The sequence below is a fragment of the Bactrocera tryoni genome, chromosome 1, assembly GCF_016617805.1.
Source record: "Bactrocera tryoni isolate S06 chromosome 1, CSIRO_BtryS06_freeze2, whole genome shotgun sequence".
Classification (NCBI taxonomy): Eukaryota; Metazoa; Arthropoda; class Insecta; order Diptera; family Tephritidae; genus Bactrocera; species Bactrocera tryoni.
Genome location: NC_052499.1, coordinates 24,967,371 through 24,980,526, shown reverse-complemented (window position 1 = coordinate 24,980,526; position 13,156 = coordinate 24,967,371). Strand labels below are relative to the sequence as shown.

Genomic DNA, 13,156 nt, shown 5'->3' with positions numbered 1-13,156 from the left:
TTCGTGCGATCATTTTTCACAACTTTCGACGTGGATTATCACGACAAGAGTGCATCGATGAACTAAAATCTTTGTATGGCTATGAAGCACCATCCTACAGCACCATGAAAAACTGGTACAGCGAATTTAATCGTGGCCGACGCCCGCTCAAAGACGAATTCCGTGAAGGTCGTCCAAAAACAGCCGTTGTGCCAGAAAACATCGATGCCGTACGTGAACTGATAATGCAAGACCGTCATGTAACATACCTTCAGATAGAGGCATGCCCATGCATTTCTCCAACCAGCATACATCCGATATTGCATGAACACGTGGTCGTAAAAAAGGTTTGTTCTCGTTGGATCCCGCACAATTTGACAATCGCTCAAAAAAAGGCTCGTGTGGATTGGTGTAAAGAAATGCTGAAAAAATACGATCGCGGTGCTTCAAAAGACGTTTATACACACAGGTGTCGACGAATCATGGATCTTTGCGTATGAGCCCGAAACAAAACAGCAATCGACAAAAAAAAATAAAAAAAAAAAATTTTCGATAAAAAACACATTGATAAATATGCCTATTTACATTATTAGGCCAGAAATATATATATAGCAACCTGCGTATATAAATGATCAGAATGACAGGACGAATTGAAATACGGGTGACGGTCCATGCAAGCTATAACTTGAATAAAAATTGAGATTTTAACGGTGGCACAATTCCATTTGATTCTTTCATATTCCTGTACAAAAATAAAGAATTTATTAATATAACGGGATAAACTGTTCAAGCCCCTAGATACCGAATATGTGGACCCCAGCATCAATAGTTGACTTTTGACCGGACTTTTCGGTCAGTGATTGGGATATGCAATTGAAATTCAGAGAGAATTTGTACCTGATAATAGTATGTCTGTGTGCTACAAATGGGTTGAATGGAGTCAATACTTCCCTGAGCCCCTATATACCTAATATAAAGATTTTCTAACTTCCGGGTGACTTTATACCGTATATATCGGCTAATATTTCAGTTTTCTCAATGAAAATTACAAAGCGTGTTTTACTCCTAACAGTGTATCTTTTTGCTTAAAATGGATAAAACTTGGTCTGGCCCTCTTATAACTAATGGAACATTCGGCGGACTTTTCTTCATGTGATTGGTGGTTGTATGTGAGGTACCTTAATGAAACCCAAGGAATATTTTTCAGTATGTGGCATAATAATAGTTTATAGATAAAATCGGCTCGAACCTAACCCCAACTCCCGTATACTACATATAGTTGTTTTCGGTTTTCTAACGAATCTTTTGCCGAATATGTCGGTCAGTATATGAATTATATACATATAGTTTATGTAAGTATGTGTATATATATTTATATAATTGCTTGGATTCCGATCCTGTGGTTTACGTTTTACACCTTAAGGCATTTTCCTGGCTTTGATTCTTGAAAGTTGCTAGAGTATAAAATATTTGGTTGCACGCGATTTTAGCCCATCCTTTCTTGTTAGTTTAATATATGTACAAGGGAATAAAGTTCAAATAATTTACATACATATATACATACATACTTAGGTTTTCGTGCATATGTATATCAGCGATTAAATTTTATATTATACGTACCTCGAATCATAGGCTCTGCCACCCATTCAACAGTTTGCGTTTGTATTAATGGGCGTTGGAGTATGTAATTTAAGCTTCAATTTCAAAACAGTAAACAGTAATCGTAACAGTAAACTCAAGTGAAGAGTATAGTTGAACAAATAGTTTAGATTCTAGTTGTAAATAATTGGAAATTTGGATTATTGCTGTTCTGCAGATATTTCTTTCATAAAATGAATATATATTTTTGTACACATATAAGACGTATTTACCAAGGACCGCAAATAATGATTACTTTTTAGATTTTTAAATGACAAAATCAATAACCTAAAACTAGCATACATAAAAAAAACAGATCATGTCATTTTATTCATTTTGCGACGATCTAAGTATTTCCATTATGATTTTTTAATATCGGATTTCTATAATTTTATTCACGGATAATAATTAATTTTGATTAATTTATAATAAATCATAGATATAAAATCATTGTTTTTGAAACAACATAAATAAGGGTTATTTTTAACTAAATTCTCTTTTTAATTACAAAACGAAAACCAATACACATTTTGATCTAAAAGTTAGTTTTATAGTGAGCAAAAAAATTAAAAATATATACGTAGGTTGCTATGTATATTTCTGGCCTAATAATGTAAATAGGCATATTTATCAACGAAAATGTTTTTTTATTTTTTTTTTATTTTTTTTGTCGATTGCTGTTTTGTTTCGGGCTCATACGCATAGATCCATGATTCGTCACCTGTGACGATCTTATAAACGTCTTTTGAAGCACCGCGATCGTATTTTTTCAGCATTTCTTTACACCAATCCACACGAGCCTTTTTTTGAGCGATTGTCAAATTGTGCGGGATCCAACGAGAACAAACCTTTTTTACGGCTAGGTGTTCATGCAATATCTATGTAATGAAGGTATGTTACATGACGGTCTTGCATTATCAGTTCACGTACGGCATCGATGTTTTCTGGCACAACGGCTGTTTTTGGACGACCTTCACGGAATTCGTCTTTGAGCGGGCGTCGGCCACGATTGAATTCGTTGTACCAGTTTTTCACAGTGCTATAAGATGGTGCTTCATAGCCATACAAAGATTTTAGTTCATCGATGCACTCTTGTCGTGATAATCCACGTCCAAAGTTGTGAAAAATGATGGCACGAAAATGTTCACGAGTTAATTCCATTTTTTGGCCGAGATGCATTTTTTAATCCCCTGTTAATAAAACAATTCACGATTAAATGACAAAACGTTCTGAGTGATGTTATGCTAAAAAATGTCAAACTTTCCAATGGAAATGTCAGATTGCACCTGGCAACACTTAGTGTTGCTCTAGGCCAGAATATATATAGCAGCGCTCGTAAAAATCATAAATAATGATTATGGTCTCTGATCTTTTTCTTGTAATAAAATCAAGTGTTTTTTTCTCGTTCTTTCAAATCAGGTTCATGCAGCATTTTTAATAAAGAACCTAGTTCAAGATAAATCTATATGAGCTACTACAAAAATAAGAATTATAGCTAAAACAAAAACTTAAAGTCTGCAAAAAAAATTTAAATTTAAATTTAAATCATATATTAAATATCGTGGACTACTTTGACCTGCGTACGTAGTTCAGAAGATAAACTTCAATACGTCCTTTATTTAACTAAACTTGTCTTGAAATCTTCTCTTCTGTCCTTGTTTCGACTAAAGACATTGCAAGCTTAAGGGGGTATTTTGCTCTAGAAATTTAAGAAAATCGATTTTTTTTTTATATTTTCAAAGTTTAACTATTCAAGAATATGTGTACAAGAGGATTTTTTCAAAATTCAAATTATTTTCGGAGATATAGGCATTTTTCTGACCCGGCATCCAAACTGGTTCGGCCGGAACTAATCGAACAAAAGACATTACGCGAAACTTTAAACGCGTTTTTCTCAAAACTGACTTTTTCGTAACGATACCCACGATTTCTCAGGTTCTACTGGACTGATTTACTTGAAATTTTTATAGCGTCCTCTTTATAGGCTTGTCTATGGTTGGAACTAGCCCCATCCCCAAATTTTTATTTTTATTATTTTTAAAAAATTCGAAATAGTTAGAAAAACTGATCCAAAAAAACTTTTTTTTTCAGGCAGTCGCTATTTTGTGAAAAAATTTTTTCCCACTTTTCCGTAGTTCCGGCCATTGCGACATTATTCTAGATTGATAATCTTTTTTTTTGGTTTCAGATAACTAGGAGGGTTGAAATCATGAATATGGTGACGTGGAAATTTTTAGAGACCCCCCACTTCGTCAGCTCATAATTTTTGAAATTTTTTACTTTTTTTAGTTTTTAATTTTTTTCTGTACTCTTCTAAAATTAGCAAATAACTAATAAAAAAATGTATAGTAAAAATATTAATTGCCTTTTTTTACGACACTTTAAAAATTATCTGAAATTCATGCTTCTAGACCAGAATACCCCCTTAACGTATTTTGTTTCCTTTCCGGTTTAAGTTGGTTTTTTCGTTTTCAAGATTTCTGTAAATCATCAGTTCATTCCTAGATACATACATATATGTACATACTTTTAAATGCAAACTACTTTTGTGAAAATTAACATATGTTGCATAAATTGCCTATAACTATCCGGTCTATAGGTTATGTACATATACTTCCATGCATCAGTAGTCACATTAAGGTTATTAAGCTCTTTAGCCGCCATGATTAACAGGTGTTGTAGGCAATTTGAAGATAATTTTTTACATTTGGTAACCTTGAATAATTAAATCATTTATGACCTGATACAAAGTTTGTTGTGCATGTTCTGTTAATAATTTTTCATTTCAATAAATATATTGATTTTTACTGTGGTGCAACATGTCGTATGAGTGACATTTAGCACTTAAGTAGTTTAGAAATTTGTTCGACAAATCAAACATTTGCCTTGGTTTTAACCCAGCCAAAAGGTTTGTTTGGATTAAGTAAGACGAACCGTTCTGGGAACTGTTTTTATTCAGTAAGAAGAAAACGTATTTTCTTTTGTTCGCGGCCATATGTATGTATGAAACATTTTTTTCAACGCCCATTTTTTACTTGATTGTTTTTATTATGAAAATAAGGGCACAATAGACCTTAAGTCGCGGTAAAAACCTCAATTAATTTCTATTCTGTCATTAACATGAATGTAAAAAAAAACTACAAATAAGAGTAAAAATAGAAACAATATTACTCATAATACTAGTGTGATAAGTAATAGTCGAATAATATTTAATAATAATAATATTTCCTTAGAAACTACAAAGTGCTTAAATTACAAATTTCACAGTAAAATTACTTTTATGACGGCGGAATTGTATTATTATTTCAATTTCTATTCAATTTACAGAAAGCTTGTAGACAATATATCACTTGATATAAATAAATATTTATATATATAAGTATGCGTGAATATTAAATAAATATCGGCATATAATACAATTACACTTGTGTATGTGCATACATATGTATATAAGGATACTTTACACTCCAACGTGCCAGGCGGACAAATTTCACCAAAAGCATACCAGTTCATTGTAATAATAAAATATATTCCGAATTTAACGGAAACTCTTGAATCGAAGTCTCTTCACGCAAGCATAAATATCTCGTGTCATGTTCGGCACAATAATCTTTTAAGTATCGAGTAACCGCTCAAATCTATCGACTAACGATTACCACTTTATCTTTTGGAGAAATCCAGAGTGTTGCTCTCTGACGCTGTACAATGTAGATTAATAACTTTGTACAAAAATGTGCACCAACAAACCTCAATTGCGGTTATGCACACTTACATATCTGTGGCGGCCTATATAATATACATATGTATGTGCCATTATAAACATCACATTTCCTCTTTTAAGATTTTATATTGGAGCCGCCTGTTAGTCAAACAGTCATCGGACCTCATAAACAATATCTGTGTGGAAATAAGCATTATTTCTCTGCGTTTCAAATGTAAATATTTACCTATTCAATTAAATCCAATATTTGTTATCACTTAAATGAGTCAAGTGAGTTGATAACAAAATATTGAAAATTGTTGCTTCGTAGCTTCACGTGAAATTGATTACAAATTGCCAAACCATGCCTTTTTATACTTTTGCGACAACATGTTGCTACAGAGTATAATAGCTTTGTTCGCCTAACGGCTGTGTGTATCACCTAAAACTAAGCGAGATAGATATAGAGTTATATAATCAGGATGATGAGACGAGTTGAAATCCGAATGACCCTCTGTCTGCCCATCTGATCCGTCCGTCCGTGTAGCTGTAACTTGAGTAAAAATTGAGATATCGTAATGAAACTTGGTACGCATGTACTCTGACAAAAAAGTATGGCGGGCCACGCCCACAAAACGCCATTATAGGAAAACATATAAAGTGTCCTAACTAAGCGCTAAATTAAGATATAGAAGATTTGGTACAGAGGATCGCAGAAGCAAGTGGCATCTGTGAGCTAAAAGTTTTGAAAACGTTGGTGTGGTCCCGCCCTCTAATAGGTTTAATTTACATATCTCTCTATCCATTTAAGGCAAAGCAACCAAATTCGCTCAAGATAAATCGCTCAAGATTTCAACCAAATTTGGTACGTCACATATGTACTTCTGATATTTTTATGTGAGAGTTAGGGGTTTCACATAGCCTCATAAAGTTATAAGTTATAACGATCCGAAAACATAGCGTTCAGAGTTGTATTTGCGTAAACTTATTTTAGTATGCAATCCAACAACAAATTTTTTTACACTATAAAAAATGTTTATGAATTTTACGATGCTTATGACACACTGTGATAAAGTTATAAATCGTTAATAACGAACCACACCTACTTCCCATATTGACAAAAATTCCATAGATCGTTCAGAGTTGTATTTGCGTAAACTTCAACAAATCCAACAAAAACAAGCCCCTAGGTACCGAATATTTGGACACCAGGTGACCTTCTTACCGCAAATATCTATCAGTGTGTGAGATATATAATTGAAGTTTAGAGATAATCCTTTCCTGATAATAGTAACTCTGTGTATCAAAAATGGCTTCAATCGAATCAATACTGCCCTTACCTCCCATATACCCATTACAACGATTTTCGAACTGCCAGGTGACATTATATCTAAATGTTTAACTGATAACAGTGTATCTTTGTGAATAAAGTGTATAAAATTGGGCGAAAACTTGACTTAGCCCCCATATAACATTCGGGTGAATTTACTCTATATGATTGGTGATGCTCTGTGAGGTATCTTAATTAATCTCAGAAAACATTTTTTAGTATGTGTCATGATAATAATATGTGGTATTGGCAATAATAAATAAAATCTAGCCGATACTACCCCCAACTCCCATATACTACATATCTTCATATAATGATTTTCGTTTTTCTAACAAATCTTATGTCGAATATGTCGGTCAGTGTCTAAGATATGTATATATGTATGTACATATGTATATAATTATATATATAATTGCTGGGACTCCAACCCTCTGGTTGACGTTTTGTAACTTAAGGTATATTCCTGGCTTAGATTCTTGTCATTTGAAAGAGTATAAAATGTTCGGTTGCACCTGAAATTAGCCCTCCCTTACTTGTTCTTATATTATTTTTTGGTTGTTCGTTTGTTTTTCAATTATTTACAATTATAATGATTGTCTTTATTTTCATCAACTTACTCATCAACGTTACTCCAAAAATGCACAATAACTGTTTACCTTGTTACAAATTGTAACCCACTTCTGACAATATAAGATAGATAAGAAAGCAAACACAACAATTATTTTTATCATTTTTTTTTTCTTTGAAGAGTCGATTATTTCACAATTATAACTACATATATTTGATTTCTTTAATTTCCGGCAGAGATATGAATTCGTTTAGAACCTCTCCAACTCACGTGTTGGAGTCTTATTGACTTCAAACAAAAGCATATAACAACTTAATATCATATACTTATATATTAGTACACGGTATTCAAATATATATACTCACTATTTACTGGTTTAATTCACACATAAATAAAAAGGTTTTTTATTTTTATTTTAAAAATTAATAGAAAAAGTAATTATTGAAAAAAACTGCAGGTATTCTAAATAATTTTAAATCCACTTGCACCACTATGTTAACTTCCACTTATTTGTATTTGTGTTTCAATTCCTCCATTTTTAATCTTTCCTTCATTTGTAATTCCATTATTTTTAATTTTTCTTTACTTTGCAACTCTTTCAGTTTCATTTCCATTTCTTTGTCTTTTAGTACTAATTTTTGCTTCGCTCTTAACTCCATTTGTTTTTCCTTAATCGCCAATTCCCTTTCTCTTAATTCCAACTCCTTCTCCTTAAAACTCTTTTCTTGCTCAATTTTCTGTTTTTTCAGCTGGATAATTTCAGATAGAAATTGTAGAATCTCTGAGTCCGCAGTTCTGGAATAGATTCCTTTACGGGTTGTCTTATTTCCACATTTGCTTTCGTTTACAGCCGCAAAAGACGGTAACTCGTTGAGGTCTACTTCTGAATAGTTCGAGTTATCGTTGCTCTCCAAACTCTCGTTGATCACTGCTGACTCAACCAGTGTACCGCCGAAAATTTCATCCATTTCATAAAAAAACGTACACATTTTAAGTAAAGTGGCTGAAATAAAAATGTCTAGTTATTCTAAGTAAGAGCAGAAGGATGAATGACATTTAAATAAAAATTCTCAAATTTTGATGCGATTTGCTAGTTATTTCACTCCATTTTATGGTTTGAACCATTTGCATAAATTCGCAATTGTTCTCAACACTTCCTATTTGCTTAACTTCTGTACGCATGCAGAAACAGGGAAATTGTAGTTTAAATTACAAAACAAAATCCTACTTTTCATAGTTTCGCCATCCATACTCTCTGCACCAGTCGAGCGCGCCCATGCTTTTGCTTTGTTATATGTTATACGCATATACCGCACCTTCGAGCGTGTCACTTTCCAGTCCACCGCAATGTTGCTCTCTCTTGCAAAACGTCTATAATAAATTTGAGACGTTGGCTTCTGTAATTTAAATTATAGTAGATTATTTCTAAGTTGTTATTTAATAGATATAGTACCTCAAATTCCCTGTTATGCGTCAAAAATTCCACCAATAATTTCTCTTCTTCCAACAGCCACTTCTTTGTTGGGTTGGAACGCACCCGCTTTGCTTTTGTCTAAAAACACATTTAATTAGTAAAATTGTATTTATTATTCATTTTCATATTACTTGTATAACATTAAACGGCTCCATTAATCCAAAAACGCTCGAAAATAGCAAGCTGAGAAAAATTCAAACACTAATCTAACCACAACACAAAAGCAAACTGAAAATAAACAGAAATTGGCTGATCAACGATCCGAATACATAGCGTTCAGAGTTGTATTTGGGTAAACTTATTTGGGGTACTCACAACGTGTCATAAAGCATCGTAAAATCATAAAATCATAAATTTTTATACTAGTTCAAAAAAATTTGTTGTTGGATTGCATACTAAAATAAGTTTACGCAAATACAACTTTGAACGCCATGTTTTCGGATCGTTATAACTCATAACTTTATGAGACTATGTGAAACCACTAATTATACCCTGAACAGGGTATATTAAGTTTGTAACTCCCAGAAGGAAGCATCGGAGACCCTATAAAGTATATATGTATATAAATGAGCTGAGTCGATTTAGCCATGTCCGTCTGTCTGTCTGTAAATATACGAACTAGTCCCTTAGTTTTTAAGATATCGTTTTGAAATTTTGCAAACGTCATTTTCTCTTCAAGAAGCTGCTCATTTGTCGGAACTGCCGATATCGGACCACTATAACATATAGCTGCCATACAAACTGAACGATCGGAATCAAGTTCTTGTATGGAAAACTTTCACATTTGACAAGATATATTCACGAAATTTGGTATAGATTATTTTCTAAGGCAACAATGTAATCTCCGAAGAAATTGTTCAGATCGGTTAACTATAGCATATATGTAGCTACCATACAAACCGAACGATCGGAATCAAGGGCTTGTATGGAAAACTTTTGCATTTGACGTGGTATCTTTCCGAAATTTGGCTTCGATTATTGCGTAAGGTAATAATATAATCTCCGAAAACATTATTCAGATCGAATTACTACAGCATATAGCTTTCATACAAACTGAGCACATAGTTACTAAAAGAAATGCATCCGTGAAGGGTATATTAGCTTTGGTGCAACCGAAGTTAACCTTTTTTCTTGTTTTTGTTTGCAATCTAACAACAACTGTTATAAAGTAGTGTACAAATTTATGATTTTACGATGAGTTATGACAACTTGTGAGTCCCCTTGATATGATTTTATACTCTCGCAACAAAGTTGCTTAGGAGAGTATTATAGTTTTGTTCACATAACGGTTGTTTGTAAGTCCTAAAACTAAAAGAGTCAGATATAGGGTTATATATACCAAAGTGATCAGGGTGACGAGTAGAGTTGAAATCCGGATGTCTGTCTTTCCTTTAGTAAAAATTGAGATATCATGATGAAACTTGGTACACGTATTTCTTAGCTCCATAAGAAGGTTAAGTTCGAAGATGGGCAAAATCGGCCCACTGCCACGCCCACAAAATAGCGAAAACCGAAAACCTATAAAGTGTCATAACTAAGCCATAAATAAAGATATAAAAGTGAAATTTGGCATAAAGGATCGCATTAGGGAGGGGCATATTTGGACGTAATTTATTTCTGGAAAAGTGGGCGTGGCCCGCCCCTACTAAGTTTTTGTACATATCTCGGAAACTACTATAGCTATGTCAACTTCAAACTCTATAGAGTCGTTTCCTTCAGGCATTTCCATATACAGTTCAAAATGGAAGAAATCGGATAATAACCACTTCCCACCTCCCATACAAAGGTTATGTTCAAAATCACTAAAAGTGCGTTAACTGACTAACAAAAAACGTCAGAAACACTAAATTTTACGGAAGAAGTGGCAGAAGGAAGCTGCACCCAGGCCTTTTTTTAAAATTGAAAATGGGCGTGGCGCCGCCCACTTAAGGACCAAGAACCATATCTCAGGACTATATACTACTTGACCGATTTCAATGAAATTCGGTATATAATATTTTCTTAACAGCGTGATGACATGTACGAAATATGGGTGAAATCGGTTCTCAACCACGCCTTCTTCCAATATAACGCTATTTTGAATTCCATCTGATTCTATCTGATTTTAGGAACCAATGATGATAGCGGAATAAAACTTTACAAAAATACGGTATTTGAAAAATATGTAAATGACGGATAATGAAATCTCGATTATCACTTTATCATGCGAGAGTATAAAATGTTCGGTGACACCCGAACTTAGCCCTTCCTTACTTGTTAATTTTGTACTTTATATTTTTATCACGCTTTCAATATGGAAGGCAGCTTTACATATCGTCACCTAAAATGCAAAATAACGTAACATAAGTTTTCATAAGTTACAGGCGAAGGAAAAATGTTATAATAGAAGCCGCTCATATTGAAACAAAATTTGAGTTTTGGTTATAAAATTGTAGCGATTTTCTATTTTTTGATGATACGTTGTTTTGCATTTTAGGTGACGATATACATATACATACTTACTTTGCAAAAATATTGAATACGTACATTCTTTTATATGAACACGAAGATAGTAGTGACAACGCTGTACTCTTATCACACACTTCCGCTCAACAACCAATCATATATACACGTGCATATGTATGTAAGTACATATGTATATAGATATGTATGGCTTAATATATTTAGACGATAACTAGTCATTCAATTTCTCTAATCTGCCGGCCTATTTTACAAGTGATCATTCAAACATATGTACATATGTTTATGTGTATATTTGTATATAACAGTTTCTGTTCATCCACTCGGCTGCCCGCTTCTTATCGCCTTGCGCACGCGCCCCGCGAACACCACTTCCTTTGTTTGTGCTGTTTGAATAATTTTTTTGCTTTTTTCTTTCAGTTGAGAGTAATAAAATTGTTTATTAGTCGGATGTTGGGTGATTCACCTTTGGAATTTGCACTGAAACAAATTGCTCTAGTTGTTATTTCTATGCATCCAGCTTGGATGCCGATTTATTTTTTTATTGCTTCTGCTGTTTTTATATTTATAAAAACATACATACATACATAGACATGTATCCTTTGGAGACTTACACTCATACATATATACCATGTTTACGATATGCTCTACTTTAAAATGTTTGCAAATTGTTCCTAATGAAATTAGTTATATTCATTTATATTCATATATTTATAGGCTAGGTTTGTCTTCACATTAGACTAGACATTAGTGAAATTAATAGATGTAAAAGGTCGAAATTTAAACTTTCTACCTCGAGAAGTGTCCTTTAAGCCCTCAATAGAATTGTTTAAATTAATTTTATTTATAACAAAATCATTTATTAACGCGATATTTACAAACTTGTACAAGAGAGACGATATGGAACTGAATTTATAAGAATTTTCAAACAGTTTGTGGGACTACTTAGAACTTAAAAATCTCTCAAAGCCGTTTAGTTATTTTCTTATTAATTTCACTGTTTCCAACTTTTACACCGCACAAAAAAAATTCTAAAACGCATAATGTAAACAATTTTTATCTTCGTGACGATATTTATATTAATTAATCAAGTATGAAGCAGATAACACCAAAGATCTCGACATCTTTAAGAACAACCCTGCATTATGACTACACTCACACATTTATTCATACATTTATACAAAAGTACGAATTCCACTTTTTCACTTTTTATTTTCTAATTGGTTTGGTTCAGTGCATTTTATTTTATAATATTTTAAATAATGTTTGACTTTGGGAAATTAATTTTTTTTTTTAATTTTTAGGTACTATTACTATCAACTAAACTGTTTTTCGCGCAATAAAAAATAAATAAAGACTATAGATATTATTATAATTTTTTATATTATATTGCATGTTGATGTACGTATGTATGTGTAAGGCGGCCTTAAAAACTTAATTATTTTTGTACTGATGAGAGTTTACAAAATAAATTGCACTTGTAAGAGTATCAGTTTAAAAAGCGTTGAGCACATTCTTGTGGTTTCGATGTAATTAAGGGAAGCCTTTTTATAGTTAGACGCATTGTAATTTTTGTGAAATAGCAACATAGCATACATTTATATCAGATATCCAGTTATTTTTCACTTATTTGGATTTACAACGTCTGGTTAATATACATTACGAGGGCTGCTATGTATATTTCTGGCCTAATATTGAAAATAGGAATATTTATCAACGAAAATGGTTTTATTGTTTTTCAAAATATTCTCCATCAAGATTTATACACTTTTGCATGCGCTCAAACCAATTTTCGAAGTACTTTTTCCACTCCCATTGAGACACCTCCAAAACATGGTTTTTGAATGCTTCAACAGCATCTTCTGGCGACGAAAATCGTTGACCACGCATTATTTTCTTGATGTGTGGGAATAAAAAGAAATCATTGGGTGCCAAGTCAGGGCTGTACGCGGATGACCCATCAATTCGACCTTTTGGCCGGTCAAAAAGGCGCTGGTTTGAGCCGAT

The 13,156-nt window shown here is 32.9% G+C and overlaps 2 protein-coding genes across 3 annotated transcripts in view; one reads left to right on the top strand and one right to left on the bottom strand.

The window, feature by feature from the left end:
- The window catches only part of LOC120772089 (transmembrane and coiled-coil domains protein 2), a 66,700-nt gene that overhangs the window by 36,344 nt on the left and 17,200 nt on the right, over positions 1–13,156 (top strand). The window lies entirely within an intron of this gene.
- LOC120772108 lies at positions 7,823–8,869 on the bottom strand. The gene is made up of 4 exons (XM_040100522.1): positions 8,821–8,869; positions 8,669–8,767; positions 8,433–8,612; positions 7,823–8,191 (listed from the first exon to the last, which is right to left on the bottom strand). The coding sequence occupies exons 1-4, from the start codon at positions 8,842–8,844 to the stop codon at positions 8,141–8,143; spliced, it is 354 nt and encodes a 117-aa protein (XP_039956456.1). The 5' UTR covers positions 8,845–8,869; the 3' UTR covers positions 7,823–8,140.

Bases quoted from the DNA above. Each gene is read 5' to 3' on its own strand.
- LOC120772108 (XM_040100522.1), bottom strand. From the start codon at position 8,844: ATGGAGCCGTTTAATGTTATACAA. The intron at 8,768-8,820 runs GTAATATGAAAA...ATGTGTTTTTAG, and splicing joins AGCCGTTTAATGTTATACAA to ACAAAAGCAAAGCGGGTGCG. The intron at 8,613-8,668 runs GTACTATATCTA...TTTAAATTACAG, and splicing joins CGCATAACAGGGAATTTGAG to AAGCCAACGTCTCAAATTTA.